The 18,161-nt window shown below is 37.3% G+C and overlaps 1 protein-coding gene across 2 annotated transcripts in view; it reads left to right on the top strand.

Moving 5' to 3' along the window:
• Nucleotides 1-18,161, top strand: part of FCHSD2 (FCH and double SH3 domains 2) — a 272,647-nt gene that overhangs the window by 112,897 nt on the left and 141,589 nt on the right. Inside the window, exon 4 of one of the 2 annotated variants that reach the window (XM_081282330.1) lies at nt 16,923-16,999. The exons of the other annotated variant lie outside the window; for it this stretch is intronic. Coding sequence (XP_081138456.1) covers nt 16,923-16,999 — 77 coding nt within the window. The remainder of the gene's footprint in view (nt 1-16,922; nt 17,000-18,161) is intronic. 2 annotated transcript variants of the gene reach the window in all.

Genomic DNA, 18,161 nt, shown 5'->3' on the forward strand with positions numbered 1-18,161 from the left:
TATTAGTGATACTCTCATTTGAGTTTTTAATTTGGTTTATAGTTTCCTTCACTTCTAAGATTATCGTTTGATTCTTTTTTATAATCTCTATCTCCTGATACAGATGCTTAACTTCTTCTTTTATCTGTTTATGTAATACATTCTCAATGTGTTCTTTCGCTGCTTGAATTTGCTGTCTCATATCCTCTTTAAGGTTCCGTTCCATCTGTCTAAGGTGTTCCTTGAGCTCTTTGTATGACCATTTTTCTGATGACTCTAGGTCCTCCTGAATATTTAGGCTATCCTGCATTGTTTGTACTCCTTTTCTTCCTTGCCTTTTGAAGCTGCTCATGTTGCTTCTTGTTCTGTTTGACTGTTGTGCTATTGTTTACTCCTATAAATTTATTTGATGCTTGGGATGAAAGGTATTAGAAGGGAAGGGAGGAGGTCACTAAAGAGAATGAGAGTAAGCAGGTAGAATTCAAGGAAGAGGGAATAAGAAAATTGAAAAGAAATGTAAAGACAGAGGAACAGAAGGAAAGAGAGAAAAGGATAGAGAATTAAAGAGAATTTAAGGACAAATAATAATAATAGAAATGAGAGATGAAGTTTAAAAATGGAATAAAATAAGATAAGATAAAATGGATTAGAATTCTCATTTAAAAAGACAGCAACAATAAAAAAATAATAATAATAATAATAAAAATTAATAAAAAAAATAAAAATAAAAAATAAAATAAAAAAAAAATAACAAGAAAAAAAAAATATTTATAAATGCAGTCCTAGAGTGCGATTAACTGTTCTTCCAGTAGATGGCGCTGTGGCCACCGGGCCAAGTTCCTCCTCTCAGTGGTCGGGATTCAATCTCTGTGCAGCAGATCTTCCACCCGGACTGGGCGGGTCTCCACTCCTGCTGTTCGCCCTGTGGGCGGGGCCTGCTGCCGAGCCCGGCGGGGGTCGTTTGTGGCGCTGGGCTGGCAGTTTGGATGTGGTCGTCTGTAGCCCAGCACCGCCAGAGGGGCCTCACAGATCTGGGCCTGCTGGAGCCGGGCAGGCAGTGCCCTCTCCCCCACTCACTGCAGCATGTGGGCAGCGGCCGCCTGTCTGCGGCTGGTGTCAATTTACAGAGCTGGACGGGCTCGGGCTCAGGCAGGCAGCTCCCGTCCCCACTGTCGCTGCAACGTGTGGGCAGCGGGCGTTTGGCGTCAGCTGACGACCACTCACAGAGCCCAATGGGCGGGGGCCCAGGCAGACATCGCCCGCTCCTAAGCTGGCTGCAACGCGTGAGCAGCTGTTGGCGGAGGTTCACAGAGCCGCCAGCGTGAGTCCAGGCAGGCCGCGCCCGCTCCCACGATCACTGCAACTGGGCAGCGGCAGGGGCCGGTTCCCAGAGCCGCCGGCGTGGGTACAGGCATGTAGCGCCCGCCCCCTAGGTCGCTGCAACCAGCGGCCGGGCTGTTTCCCAGAGCCGCCGGCTTGGGTCCAAGCAGGAAGCGCCCGCTCCCAAGGTCGCTGCAACCAGCGGCCAAGGCCGGTTCACCGAGCCTCCGGCATGCGTCCAGGCAGGTAGCGCCCGCCCCCAAGGTCGCAGCAACCAGCGGCTGGGGCCGGTTCCCAGAGCCGCCCGCGTGGGACCAGGCAGACAGCGCCCGCTCCTCTGTTTACCGCAACGTGTGGGCTGCAGCCATTTGGCGGCAGCCGGCGGGACTGTGTCCCAGCTCTGAGTTGCCGAGATTCAGGCGTCTGGGACACGCTGCCACCTCCAATTAAACTTACTAGTTCCAGGCAGGTCTCCTTTCAGCTGAATTTTGCTAGAGGTTTCTCAGCAGGACGCCTGTGGGTGTATTCTTTCTGATCCCGTTACAGCAGAGGCACTGACAGTGCTGTTTCCTCGCTGGCCGCCATCTTCCCCCCGTCTTCTTTTTTATTTATTTTTTTTTTATTGGTTATTCAAAACACTACAAAGATTACAGAATCACATCGGTTACACATCCACATTTTTACATAATGCCATAATAGTAACTGTTGTATTCTGCTACCTTTCCTATCCTCTACTATCCCCCCTCTCCTCCCCTCCCATCTTCTCTCTCTACCCCATCTACTGTAATTCATTTCTCTCCTTATTTTTTTATCCCATCCCCCTCACAACCTCTTATATGTAATTTTGTATAACAATGAGGGTCTCCTTCCATTTCCATGCAGTTTCCCTTTTCTCTCCCTTTCCCTCCCACCTCATGACTCTATTTAATGTTAATCTTTTCCTCCTGCTCTTCCTCCCTGCTCTGTTCTTGGTTGCTCTCATTATATCAAAGAAGACATTTGGCATTTGTTTTTTAGGGATTGGCTAGCTTCACTAAGCATAATCTGCTCTAGTGCCAGCCATTTCCCTGCAAATTCTATGATTTTGTCATTTTTTAGTGCTGCGTAGTACTCCATTGTGTATAAATGCCACATTTTTAATCCATTCATCTATTGAGGGGCATTGGGGTTGGTTCCACAGTCTAGCTATTGTGAATTGTGCTGCTATGAACATCGATGTGGCAGTATCCTTGTAGTACGCTCTTTTAAGGTCTTCAGGGAATAGTCCGAGAAGGGCAATAGCTGGGTCAAATGGTGGTTCCATTCCCAGCTTTCCGAGGAATCTCCATACTGCTTTCCATATTGGCCGCACCAATTGGCACTCCCACCAGCAATGTACAAGAGTACCCTTTTCCCCACATCCTCGCCAGCACTTGTTGTTGTTTGACTTCATAATGGCTGCCAATCTTACTGGAGTGAGATGGTATCTTAGGGTGGTTTTGATTTGCATTTCTCTGACTGCTAGAGATGGTGAGCATTTTTTCATGTACTTGTTGATTGATTGTATGTCCTCCTCTGAGAAGTGTCTGTTCAGGTCTTTGGCCCATTTGTTGATTGGGTTATTTGTTATCTTATTGTCTAATTTTTTGAGTTCTTTGTATACTCTGGATATTAGGGCTCTATCTGAAGTGTGAGGAGAAAACAATTGTTCCCATGATGTAGGCTCCCTGTTTACCTCTCTTATTGTTTCTCTTGCTGAGAAAAAACTTTTTAGTTTAAGTAAGTCCCATTAGTTGATTCTAGTTATTAACTCTTGTGCTATGGGTGTCCTATTAAGGAATTTGGAGCCTGACCCCACAATATATAGATCGGAGCCAACCTTTTCTTCTGTCAGACGCATAGTCTCTGATTTGATATCAAAGTCCTTGATCCATTTTGAGTTAACTTTTGTGCATGGCGAGAGAAGGGGATTCAGTTTCATTTTGTTGCATATGGATTTCCAGTTTTTCCAGCACCATTTGTTGAAGATGCTATCCTTCCTTCATTGCATGCTTTTAGCCCCTTTATCGAATATAAGATAGTTGTAATTTTGTGGATTGGTCTCTGTGTCCTCTATTCTGTACCATTGGTCCACCTGCCTGTTTTGGTACCAGTACCATGCTGTTTTTGTTACTATTGCTCTGTAGTACAGTTTGAAATCTGGTATCACTACACCTCCTGATTCACACTTCCTGCTTAGAATTGCTTTTGCTATTCTGGGTCTTTTATTTTTCCATATGAATTTCATGATTGCTTTATCTATTTCTACAAGAAATGCCGTTGGGATTTTGATTGGCATTGCATTGAATCTGAGGAAATGTCTTCTAAAATTTTTTTATGATTCTACTTTAAAAATGATAATAGTAATGTTGCTGTTAATCTGAATTCAATAAAAGAAAGACATTAGCAGGGCTTTTTAAAATTAAAAAAAAACAATTTTTATGGAAAACTACTTTAAGGACAGAGATTTCCTGGGCACTAAAGAAGAATTCATTATGTAAGTAAGAAAAGCTTCAAAGAACAAATTGGATGTGTACAAGTTAAAATTTGTTCCAATAGCTCAATCCCACTTTCTCCTATTTTTTTATATCACCATTTTTTCAGTTATGCCAAATTATTACTCAAATATGTACTTGCTTCTTTTTTTTAAGAAAAATCTTTTTATTTTTATAGATGGACACAATATATTTATTTTGTTTTATTTTTATGTGGTGCTGAGGATTGAACCCAGTGCCTCACATGTGCGAGATAAACACTCTGCCACTGAGCCACAACCCCAACCCATGCACTTGTTTCTGAACATCCTAATCATGAATGTCCAGCTCCCAAAAGGGGACAGAGCAAAAACTAAAGAGAGAAAAAGGGAACTGGTCCATTGAGCACCTGGGAAATGACTCCAGCCTGAGCCTGATGTGCTTGAAACAGTGGGGGGAGAGGTGCAACAATGGCTTCCTACTTTATGTCTGTGCCTTCATGATCATAATGAGTAATCAGTGATCATAGCACAACATAGGATACTGTTTGCTACTCTGGTTCTCCCTAACTGTATGGAAACATTACATGTATGACTACTTGCTACTGGGCTGGGGATAGAAAATGAATAGCCACTCTTAAGCTAAGACTGCAGTTGACCAAAATTGTCCACCATTTACTGTTCAGATCTTCTGTGGAAGTTGGAAGCTGTGTTAGTCAGCTTTTTATTGCTGTGACCAAAGTACCTGGCAAGCACAAACTAGAGGAGGAAAAGTTTATTTTGGTTCACAGTTTCAGACCATGGTTGGCCAACTTCATTGCTCTGGGCCAGAGGTGAGGCTGACTATCTTGGTGGGAGGTCATGGCAGAGGAAAACTACTCAGCTCATTTGGCAGTCAGGAAAGAGTGGGGAGAAAGGGCTTTGAGAAGTTAAACCCTTCCAGGGCGTGCCCCCAGTGATCTGTTTCCTCAAACTAGATCCCACCTCCCAGCAAATTAATCAGTGGATTAATTCACTGATGAAATCAGAATCCCCATCCTTAAAAGCCCCACCTCTGAATTTTGCTGCATTGGGGACCATGCTTTTAATACTTGGCCTTTTGAGGGGACATTCATATCCAAACCCTGACAGAAGCCTTCAATAGTCTTCAAAGTTTCAAAATAATTGCATCTGACACATTCTGTCAGTGTCCGTATTGGGAGACCTACTGTGTCTTCTACTCTGCTTGTTTCCCCAAATCCTCTCCTGTGATGTTCTAAGTGGTTTCTATAATTTTTGCTTAATCCCAATTTTGATTTCCACTTAACTATGAAAATGATGTTTCAAAAATACAAATTGAAGGGGCTAGGGATATAGATAAAGTAGATAAAAGTGCCTGCCTTGCAATGCAAAAGGCCTGGCACCATACACACAAACAAAAACTGATTTCTAGCCTCTTATATACATACCTATAATCCTAATAGTTCTTGAGGCTGAGGCAGGAGGATTATGAGTTCAGAGCCTTCCTCAGCAACTTAATGAGGCTCTATCTCAAAATATAAAAAGGGCTGGGATGTGGCTCAGTGATTAAGCACCCCTGGGTTCAATCCTAGCAATCAGAGAAATGCAAATCAAAACTACTCTAAGATATCATCTCACTCCAGTCAGAATGGCAGCTACTATGAAGACAAACAGCAATAAGTGTTGGCAAGGATGTGATGAGTCCCACTCATACATTGCTGATTGGGCTGCAAATTGGTACAGCCAATTTGGAAAGCTGTATAGAGATTCCTTGGAAAAGTGGGAATGGAACCACCATTTGATCCAGCTATTCCTCTACTCAGACTATACCCAAAGGACTTAAAAACAGCATTCTACAGGGACACAGCCACATCAATGTTCATAGCAGCACAATTCACAATAGCTATACTGCGGAGCCAACCTAGATTATCCTTCAGTGGATGAATGGATAAAAAAAAAAATGTGGCATATATACACAATGGAATTACTCAGCATTAAAAAAGAACAAAATCATGGCATTTGCAGGTAAATGGATGGCATTGGAGAAGATAATGCTAAGTGAAGTCAGCCAATCCCCAAAAAACAAATGCTGAATGTTTTCTCTGATATAAGGAGATTGACTCATAGTGGGGTAGGGAGGGAGAGCATGGGATAGATGAATTCTAGATAGGGAAGAGGGGTGGGAGGGAAAGGGAGGGGACAGGGGATTAGCAAGGATGGTGGAATGTGATGGACATCATTATACAAAGTACAAGTATGAAGACTTGAATTGGGTGTCAGCATACTTTATATACAGAGATACAAAAATTGTGGTATATATGTGTATTAAGAATTGTAATGCAAAAAAAAAAAAAACCCAAAACAAAAACAACAAAGTACATATATAAAGGCATAAAAAATAATTAGCATGATGAGTTACTCTAGAAATAATGTAGTAATTTGTGCTAAAAAATTTATTTTTATTTCCATAGAAACCATTATTTATCTCTAGATTACTCAAAACAAAAACAAAAACAAACCCAAACAAACAAGACATTTTTATAGTTTTTAGTATATCCTGTTATACTTGAGATGTCTGTTATAATTTAGACATGAGGTGTCCTCCAAAAGCTCATGTGTGAGACAATGCAAGAAAGTTTAGAGGTGAAATGATTGGGTTATGAGAACCTTAACCTAATAAGTGCATTAATCCACTGATATGGATTAACTGAGTACTAACTGTAGGCAGATAGTGTGTGGCTGGAGGAAGAAGGCTGCTGGGGGGCTTGTCTATATTACTTTGACTCTAGTGAGAGCAACTCTTCTCTCTTCCTGTCTCCTGTTCCCTCCCCCTTCCTTCTTGGTAGCATTGTTATGAGCTGCTTTCCTCCACCACATTCTACCAGGAAGTTCAGCCTTCACCTTGGGCCCAGAGCACTGGAGCCAGCCATCTGTGGACTGAGACTTCTGAAACCATGAGCCCCAATAAACTTTTCCTCTTTTTCGTTGTTGTTGTTGGGTGTTTGGGCACAGTGTTCTTCCTGGTGTTCATAGTTTATCCCTTGACTGACTCTCTACTTTTATTGCTGCATGCCCTGCTTCTCTTAGCCAGTTAACTCTGATCTGTCTTTTTGATCTTGAATTATGTACACATTTGTCAATTAAGTCTATCTGGATATGCAACCCATTTCCCCTTACTCAGGTCCTTTTTTCATTCATTCTTAGAGCACTGCATATCTACTTTTCATATGACTCTGTACTATTATTGTATTTATCTATTTGATTTTTTTTTTTTTTTAGTGAGAACACAGCTTGTAGAATGATTTTGAGACAGCTGAAGATTGTTACTCAATTGATATATCATTTAGCAGAACACATTTAGATGTGGTTTGGGGCTATTTAGCTTTTTAAAAAATTCTTAATCGTAAGGATATACTGATAGAGATAAACTTTAGTCACAATAAAAATTATAATTCTGTAAACTAATTCCAGATGATCTGTGTTTGATTCTTAAGTATTATTTATTGCAATTATTATCTAAACAAAACCAAATATGTTGCCAGGTGCAGTAGTGCATGCTTGTAATCTCAGAGACTCAGGAGGCTGAGGCAGGAGGATTGCCAGTTTAAAGCCAGCCTCAAGCAATGTTGAGGCCCTAAGCAACTCAGACCCTGTCTCCAAATACAAAATAGTGCTGGGGATGTGGCTCAGTGGCCGAGTGCCACTGAGTTCAATCCCTGGTACCCCCAATGCCCCCCAAAACAACCCAAAACTAAATATGTTACCTTGTTAACCATTGCCTCCAGGCACTGCACGTGTAAATATTTATTTTTCTTTCTTTAAATTTTTATACATTTAAATTTTTTTTATTAGAAAAGGGGGCAAAAATCCTGCTTAGCCTATCAAAGTGTCTTCAAGTACATTTTAAAAATATGGTAGTTATTAAATTCAGTTTGGCTTTTTACTTAGTGGCAATAAATCTGCATGTATCCATATGTTCTGAAGTTTTCTCTTATTGTTTGAAGTCAACAAAAATTACAAAATATTTTCCTAAGTGTTAAATTAGAAAATTCTAAAATAAGATTCAAAAGCTGTTTTATTTCCATTTTTTAAGGATAGCTTTTAATTTACAGACAAATTGCAAAGATAATACAGGGTTCCCATATGTCCCTCTCCTGATTTCCCTTATTACTATTACTATATTAACATCATTTTAGTACATTTCTCACAACCAAGGTATTAACATTGGTACATTTCTATTAATGAACATGTGTACTTTTCTTACTTGGATTTCACTAGTTTTCCCCTCTGTCTTCCCTTTCTCCTTCCCTGATTATCTAATATACCACATTATATTTAATTCTGGGTCTCCTTAGGTTCTACTAGTCTGTGATCATCTTTTTTTTTTCTTTTCTTTTTTGATACTAGAGATTGAACCCAAGAGCACTTAACCACTGAGTGACGTCCCCAGCCCTTTTTATTTTTTATTTTGAGATAGGGTCTTGCTAAGTTGCTGACGCTGGCTTTGAACTTGTGATTCTCCTGCCTCTGTCTCCTGGGCCACTGGGATTACAGCCTGCACCACCACACCTGGCTGTCTGTGATCATCTTGTTTTTGATGATCGTGATAATTTTGAGGGGTATCAGTCAGGTTTTTTTTTGTACAGTGTTCCTCAACTTGCATCTTTCTTAGGTTTTTCTCATGATTACATTATAATTATAGGTTTTAGGGAAGAACACCTCAGAGGTGAAGTACCATTTTCAACATATTACTTGAAGGGTACATGCTGGTATGGAAATTACTCAGAAAACTTGGAATGGAACCACCATTTGACCCAGCTACCCCATACCTTGGTTTATACCCAAAAGACTTAAAATCAGCATACTACAGTGATGCAGCTACACTGATGTTTATAAAAGCTCAATTCACAACAGCTAAACTATGGAACCAACCTAGATTCTTTCAACAGATGAATAGATAAAGAATATGTGGTATACACACACACAATGAATATTACTCAGCCTTAAAGAACAATGAAATTATGGCATTTGCAGGTAAATGGATGGAACTAGAGAATATCAGGCTAAGCAAAATAAGCCACTGCTAAAAAACCAAAAGCCAAATGCTTTCTCTGATAAGCGGATACTGATCCATAGTTGGAAAGTGGGTAGGAAAGAATGAAGGAACTTTGGATTGTGCAGAGGGGAGTGAGCAGGAGGCAAGGAGCTGTGGTGATGCGAAGGATGGTAGAATTAGACAACATTATTACCCTATATACATGTATGATTTCACTAGTGGAGTGACTCTGAATCATGTACAACCAGAAGAATGAGAAGTTATGCTCCATTTGTGTACAAAGTGTCAAAGAGCATTCTACTGTCATGTATAATTAATTAGAACAAATTTAAAACATTTTTTTTTTAGAAAGGGTACATGCTGTCAGTATGATTTATTACCGATGATGTTAACTTTGATCACTTGGCCAAAGTAGTATTTGACAAGTTTCTAAGTTACTTTCTTTCCTCCTTATTAAGGTACTCAGTGAAGCCATCTTCAGGGGGTAGGGATTTAAGCTCTACTTCTTTGAGTGGCAAATGGCTATTCAAGTTATTTGGAATTCTATATGGGAGATTTGTCTCTTTTCCCCTTTTATTTACAATCATTTTTTAATATGAGAATGAACTTGTGAGTATTCATTTCATACTTTATTTTTTTAAATTTTTTTTAGTTGTAGATGAACACAATATCTTTATTTTTATTTATTTGTTTTTATGTGGTGCTGAGGATCGAACCCAGGTCCTTGTGCATGCAAGGCAAGCGCTCTACCACTGAGCTATAACCCCAACCCTCATTTCATACTTTAGGTTGAGTATAATCCTATACTACTTTATTTTGTGGTTTAAATTGTTTCATTCTTGGCCTTTGGGAGGTCTTTTGGGTTGATTCCTGGATCCCTTTGACAGGGTCCCCATTTGCGGGGAGGGTACACTTTCTTACCTTCTGGCAGATTCCCTACCCTAGCCCTTGAATCAGACTTTTCTGTAAGGAACCTTGCTTCCTTTTAGTAGAGAATGGAATTTGACACCAAGATCTGGGCACTACTTTGGGTAGTGCAGTTTTGTGGGAATTTGACAAATGCAGTCATGTATCCTCAACTGCAATACCATATAAATAAAAAATTGGAAACAACTGACAGTAATATGAAGTCTTCCAGCCCATTAACATCATATCTCTCTGTTCATTTTTGATTTCTTAACTGTATTTTGGAGTTTTCCACATACAGATCATGTACATATTTGTCAAATTATACCTGAAATATAATGATCATAATTTTTTAAAAATCCCAATTTCTCACTGCAATTATATAGGAGAGCAGTTAATTTTGGTATAATGACTTTGTATCTTGCAATCTTGCAAATAACTCAGTTATTAGTTCCAGGAGTTTTTTTAAGATAAAAAATCATGCTATGTGAAAAATGATAGCTTTATAGCTTTATTTCTTCCTTTTAAATCTGTAAGTCTTTTCTTTCTTTTTCTTGCCTTATCATACTAGGTAAATAGGACTTCCGGGAAAATGTCAAAAAGGATTAGTAAGAGAGGACATCCATACCTTATTCCGAAAGTATGTTAGTAGCAGGGTTTTGGTAGATTTTTAAATTTAGATTAAGGAGGTTTCCTTCCACTTGAAGTTTTTTGAGTTTTTATTATAAATTAGAGTTAAATTTCATACATTTCTTATTCTGTGTTTGATCTTTAAATCAAGACAAGTTATTTAAAATGTCTATAGCTCTTATTTTTTACATAATTAAATAAAATTAATCTTTATTTTTCATGAAAGCAAAAAAAACTAAAATATATATTTAGTGTTTAAGCACATAACAACATTAGATTAATATTTCATTTCATCATTAAATTAATAGAAAAGTAATTAAAGGTAATTTATTATGTTATTTAAAAGATATACTGCTTAACTTTTTTTTCCAATTATGTATTATACAAAACCATGAAAGATATTTCATAACTTAAGGAATAAAGTTCTTAATCTTTTACTGTAAATGTGATTTAAGAATATAACAAAGACAATTATTTGATCATTCCATCAGTTTGAAAGTATTTAGCTTATGTAGTGAACCTAATTTTTAAATGATACTTTGCCTGATGTTGGGAAATTCATGACAAAAAAGTGTAGTATGGGGCTGGGGATGTTGCTCAAGCAGTAACGCACTTGCCTGGCATGCGCGCGCTGGGTTCGATCCTCAGCACACATAAAAAAAAAAAAATGTTGTGTCCACTGAAAACTAAAAAAATAAATATTAAAAAAATTCTCTCTCTCTCTCTCTCTCTCTCTCTCTCTCTCTCTCTCTCTCTCTCTCAAAAAATAATGTAGTGTGTCAAGACTATGGTTCCTAAAATTTTTACTCCTCACACTTCAGATAGAGCCCTAATATCCAGAGTATACAAAGAACTCAAAAAATTAGACAATAAGATAACAAATAACCCAATCAACAAATGGGCCAAGGACCTGAACAGACACTTCTCAGAGGAGGATATACAATCAATCAACAAGTACATGAAAAAATGCTCTCCATCTCTAGCAGTCAGAGAAATGCAAATCAAAACCACCCTAAGATACCATCTCACTCCAGTAAGATTGGCAGCCATTATGAAGTCAAACAACAAGTGCTGGCGAGGATGTGGAGAAAAGGGTACACTTGTACATTGCTGGTGGGACTGCAAATTGGTGCGGCCAATTTGGAAAGCAGTTTGGAGATTCCTGGGAAAGATGGGAATGGAACCACCATTTGACCCTGCTATTGCCCTTCTCGGACTATTCCCTGAAGACCTTAAAAGAGCATGCTACAGGGATACTGCCACATCGATGTTCATAGCAGCACAATTCACAATAGTTAGACTGTGGAACCAACCCAGATGCCCTTCAATAGATGAATGGATAAAAAAAATGTGGCATCTATACACAATGGAGTACTATGCAGCAATAAAAAATGACAAAATCATAGAATTTGCAGGGAAATGGATGGCACTAGAGCAGATTATGCTTAGTGAAGCTAGCCAATCCCTAAAAAACAAATACCAAATGTCTTCTTTGATATAATGAGAGCAACTATGAACAGAGCAGGGAGGAAGAGCAGGAAGAAAAGATTAACATTAAACAGAGACATGAGGTGGGAGGGAAAGGGAGAGAAAAGGGAAATTGCATGGAAATGAAGGGAGACCCTCATTGCTATATAAAATTACATATAAGAGGTTGTGAGGGGAATGGGAAAATAAACAAGGAGAGAAATGAATTACAGTAGATGGGGTAGAGAGAGAAGATGTGAGAGAAGGGGAGGGGGGATAGTAGGGGATAGGAAAGGTAGCAGAATACAACAGTTACTAATAGGGCATTATGTAAAATTGTGGATGTGTAACCGACGCGATTCTGCAATCTGCATTTGGGGTAAAATTGGGGGTTCATAACCCACTTCAATCTAATGTATGAAATATGATATGTCAAGAGCTTTGTAATGTTGTGAACAACCAATAAAAAAGAAAGACTATGGTTCCTAATATTCCTAAACATAGTATTAAAGAATATGGTTTCCTAATATTTTAAAGAGTCATATGATGGTAAACCTTTATTTTAAATTTTATTTAAAACATTAAGTTTCAGTATATGCTGGGTCAAGAACAGTATACAAAATAACCTGTGCCAGAGCCATGGAGGATCCTCCTGCTTAGCTTGCTGTGGTGAATGGGCCAAAGGTTAAACCATCAGTCCATTTCCCAGTCTCTACTCAACAGTGGCTTTCTTTGTATTTCTTCATTTGTTAAAGCAATACAGCAAGAGTTATTGAGAGGTAAAACAAAGCAAGTCTCACATCAGACACTGATAGCTTTTTAAAAAGTTGGAATGGGATGTCACTGAATGTTCTAAAGGGCATATTGATAGAACTACATCTTTATGGAAGTCCCTGCTCCAGAATGAACTATAGTAGAAATCAACATTCTGCATCAGTGATACTCCTGTCAATATAAATAAACGTATGTCTAGTGAACAAATTTCAGAGAGTAATGCTATAGGCTGGGGAGTGAATTTTATTTTTTATTGTAAGCCATAGTTTATTTTCCTTAGCAAATTAATTAGGGTAGATAATTTTCTATATAAATAAACCTTTCATTCATCAGATGTAACTTTAAGCATGATGTAAGAGAGAAACTAGTTAATTTAAGTGTAGAATGCTACTAGAGGCATTAAATATTGTTTAGGTCCTTTCCTGTAGTGGCCCCAATGTATTTCTTAGCTTCCATGCAGATTAGGTTTTGAACAGCTGCGCAGAGCACACAGAAATTGTGATTCCTGTCTCTGTGAAATAACTTGAATAAAGTCTTTCATCTAGAGATCGCACTGTTTTGTCTGATTCATGAATCCCTCATCTCATCTTTGAAGGGCCCATTCAGTTTAATACAGTTCAACTTTGTGGTTTAGAGTTCTAGAAACTGAAGTTGTAATTTATAATGCACAAAAAATTTTAACATAATTTCATGCTTTTTTGAAAATTAGATAAAATCCGCTTTAAAATTATGTCTTTTGTAAAGACTTTTTGATAACTTGCAATTCTAGCTTAAACTTAACTAGGCGTCATCTTTATGACTTTAAGAATCTTAGCAAATGTCCTATTTTTCTGTATTTATAACAAGGTAAAAGAAATGTATGTGTGAAAGGACTTGGTAATTTAGTTCACTTGTTCTGTATGGAGAGTACTGTCACTCTGCACAGTGTTCTGGTCCTGCTCATGAGTGAGAAGAGGTTCATGTCACATCTATGTTCTGTGTGAAGTGTTCTGCAAATACTTAAAGAGCCATTTGATCGTTGTTCAAGACCTAATCTGCTAAACAATTTGTTAGCAGCAATCAAACAGAATATGTAACTTATATGTAATTTGTAAAGAAAATGCCACCTGATCTTTTCCTTATTTGGGTACTTTACCACATCGTACCACCTATGTGGTAGTAACCAAGCCTAACATTTTATTTTGTATACTTCTTATTCCTCTCTAACAGATGAGTTCTTGTAATGAGTCCTTGAAATTCAGGGAGCTTGACTTATTTCAGCTTTCATAAAAATTAACATGTGATACCTTCTCGGCATACGTGTGGAACATATGTATGGATATTCCATTTCAATAGTGAGAATGGTCAAATTTGATTATAATTTTATTGATCAATTTATTTATTATTAAGGCACCTACTCATAATTTCAAAAATCTAGTACAGCATGTTTTTTCCTTTGAGTATACAGAAATTAGGAATCAGAGAAGTTTTTTTTGTTGTTGTTGTTGTTTTTTTGTTTTTTGGCAGTACAGGGGATTTCACCCAGGGGTACACAACCACTGAGCTATATCCTCAGTCATTTTTATTTTTTATTTTGAGACAGGGTCTCATTAAGTTGCTACAGCTGGTCTTGAACTTGCAATCCTCTGGCCTTAGTCTCCCGAGTCCCTGGAATTACAGACAGGCACTACTGTATCCAGCAGGAACCGGAAAAGTTTTAATCAAGTATTTCTAACTCAGAATGTCAAAAATGCAAAAGGAGATTACTGTCATACATTAGAAACAGTAATGTAGGAGGCATTAATTTATACAATCAGTGAATGTTATTAGTAATTAAATGCTAGTCTCTGTACTATAACCTACGGCTATAGTGATTTAAATAAATAAGAGAGAAAATCTTTACCCGATGGAGCTTGTAATCAACCAGACAACTATAATTTAATCAGATACTAACCATCTATAAGAATTATGAATGAGTAGTGTTGTATGAGAGAAAATAACTGGATAGAGGGTGAAATACTTTATGTAGAGTGGTTAGAAAACTCATTTTAGAGAAAGACACAAAAACCTGAAGTATGAAAGTGTGCCTGGGGGTAGGGATGTGGCTCAAGCGGTAGCGCGCTCGCCTGGCATGCGTGTGGCCTGGGTTCGATCCTCAGCACCACATACAAACAAAGGTGTTGTGTCCACCTATAACTAAAAATAAATATTAAAAAATTCTCGGGCTGGGGATGTGGCTCAAGCGGTAGCGCGCTCGCCTGGCGTGCGTGGGGCCCGGGTTCGATCCTCAGCACCACATACCAACAAAGATGTTGTGTCCGCCGAGAACTAAAGAAATAAATAAATATTATAAAAAAAATAAATAAATAAATAAAAAATAAAAAAATTCTCTCTCTCTCTCTCTCTCTCTCTCTCTCTCTCTCTCTCTCAAAAACAAAACAAAACAAAACAAAAAACGAAAGTGTGCCTGGATTGTGTGCTCTAAATATGGTTTCTTACTGAAAGGAGTCAGGTATTACAGAGAGAAGCAGGTCTGTGAAAGGATCTGTTAGAGAAAACAAAGAAGCAAACAAATTCTTGGGTTACAATATAGAAGCCAAGTTGAAAGGCACAATTTGAGGACAATTTGAGCATCTAAAGAAAAATGACTGCAATTAATTGGAACATATCATTGTTTAAAATACATGAGTTTAAAATGTTACTTTTAACATTCATTACTCATCTGTGGGACAAAATTGAACAATCAAATATTTATCCCATCTTTTTTCTCTTAAGAACTGCACCTCAAAGCAATAAAATAATTCAGGGATGGATATTCTTTGTAGGATTATAGCTAATAAATGCAGGAAGAATGATAAATTGTTACGCTGGATTGAAATGAAATTAAATACCTATGCAGTGAAACTTTTCACATTTTACTGTATGTACTTTTGAGTGTTTTGTGTTAGGAAATATATGTATCAGTTTAAAAAGCAGTGATACAGAGTTCAGCAAGTAGGAATGGGAGTGATGAGAAGATATTTCATGCCATGGGAATTGTAGGAATAAGGTACAGAAGTGACAAAATACTGCATATATTCAGGGAAACCTTAGTAATTAATTGGGTTTCCCAAAGTATGAGATAGGTTAAGTGAAAGTATTATATATTGTAGAATACAATTCCTGGAAATAGTGGAACCAAACTATTCCCAAGTTCAGGAGGAACTTGAGATTCTAAGGTGCGTCAGTTCCTGCTACACTTTGGAATAAAATGATGCTATTTCAACAAAGGCTCTCAATAATGAATTTAATTAAGCCAAATTGATTTGCTAGCAGATCTTATTAGAAAGTTACCTTGTATAGAGTGAAACATTGATTTTTTAGTCGAACAATGTTTGCTTAAAGTAGATGGTCTATGAATTTCTGTGATTGTTCTTCATTTCAGCATAGTATTCTTCTTCTTATTTTTTTTTACACCTACAAGGTAGAAATCAATATCCCAAAATTAATGATTTGTTTAAAAATCCAATTATGTTGGCCCTGCTATAATGTTAGAGGCCCATGGCTGTTATTATCTAAAAGTAATATGTTACATAATTGGAATGAGTATTTTAACTTCATTTCCCAACAAAAAAAATCTTCAAGAGTCCCATAGCTCCTCCATATTATAGATAGTTATTATTTTGTCCAGATTTATATTGCATGGATAATAGTAAGTGGGTTTATTTTTTGGTAGAACTAATTTATTTGATTTGAAATGATTTGTGTTATTTTTTTTTTGTTTTGTTTTTTAAAGAAAAAAAATCTCGAATCTGTCTGGAGAATTACTAGTATGATACACCACCAAAGTTTGCTCATTAATCCTTAAGCCATTGTTTGTCTGTTTGCTCCAAATTAAATGCAGTCTTCCTTCTCTTGAATGTGAGAATTTGTTGCTAGGACTTAGAAATGTGCCCACACCTCAGCTAAGGAATGGTGGGAAACTGAGATGTCAAACTGTGTGATCCAAGCTCTGGAGTTGGACAACTGTGTTCCCTGTTTCATACCAGAGATAGTTTGTTCTATGGTTAGTCAAATGGTCTGGTGCAGTGAAATGCATATCACTTAAGTTTCAGTGTCTTCATCCTCAGGCTCATCTTTTTCCTAAAAATGGAGACGAGAGGACTGGACAATAAAGAGAGAAGTTTGTGATGTTCTGTCATTGGCTCTTTACTTCTGAATTAAATTTTCATTTGGAACAATGGGATTTTCTAACTAATATGTTTTAATGGAAAGAGCTTCCTTTATGACACAATACTTATTTTAGAAAAATATATATATATATATATTTTTTTTTAACAGGGTATCCAGAAGTTGGCTAGTCAGTACCTGAAGAGAGATTGGCCTGGAATAAAAGCTGATGATCGGAATGATTACAGGTAACTTAACTAGTGGTTTTTTCTTGTTTTCTTTAAAAATGGTTTTACTCAGAGCCTTATTACATACAGCTAACATAACAGTCTAATTTTTGAAATAATTGTTTCTTTGCTATGTTTTTAGACACAATTTCAGAATTATAAATTTTTTAATTTTCATTTTTTACATTTTTAACATATGTAGATACTCTGTATAAATTAGGTCATTTTCCTATGTCTTACACTGAGATTGCATATAATTTCTTTAATATCCACATATGAGATATAAAGAACCTAGATGGCAGTGGAACACAAATTTGTTTTCTTGCCGACCTATGATAAAACATATTATTGCAACAATAATGAGGCAGTTTGTACTATACTGTCATGATCATGGATTGTTTATTTCTGAAGTAAATTCTGAATTTGGAAAGATGAGATTTTGTGGTACTAGGGGGAAAAATTTTCTAATATGTTTTAAGGGAAAGAGCTTCCTTTGTATAACACAATACTTATTTTAGAAATGTGTATATGTGTATATAAACAGGGTATCCAGAACCTGGCTTGGAAATATCCTACATAATTAATAATAATATTAATTAATAATTTTAAAGAAGATATGTTGTGATGGGATATAAATTGTCCTTAGTAACCTATCATATTGAATGTGTAATTTTGTTTAGAATTCGATGTCTTTTGGCGGGGTTAATTTGGTAGTATGTGTTGCTTTTTGTGCTCAAGGCTGTTCTTAATATTGGAGGACCCAGAAGTCAAAGATCTTAGAGGTTGGAATTAAGAAACAATAATAGAGAACCCATGGTAATGAAGAACTCAGTATTGAAGTGTATGGTTTAGAGTCTGAATATGAAATCAAGCTTTTGAATTGTCACTAAAGACTGGCAATTATCAGAATTTCTGAAGTATGTGATAATGGGGCTAGAAAGCTCAAGCATATACAAGAAACCCTAATAGTTCCTCTCAGTGACTAACTTAAAAGGTAGCATGATAGCTTTAAATAATAGAATGGTATAATTCCAACTTAGAGTATTAAAACAGAAAATAAAATTCTAGGCAAAAAAGACAATTAGAACAAAATCTTGATGTGAGGCTGAGCATGCTTAGAATTACTGATATGAAGAATTCATCCTGACTCAGAAAAGGATTGCTTGTTAGGGAATAAAGGAGT

Source organism: Spermophilus citellus (genome assembly GCF_964194105.1).
Source record: "Spermophilus citellus genome assembly, chromosome: 2".
Lineage (NCBI taxonomy): Eukaryota > Metazoa > Chordata > Mammalia > Rodentia > Sciuridae > Spermophilus > Spermophilus citellus.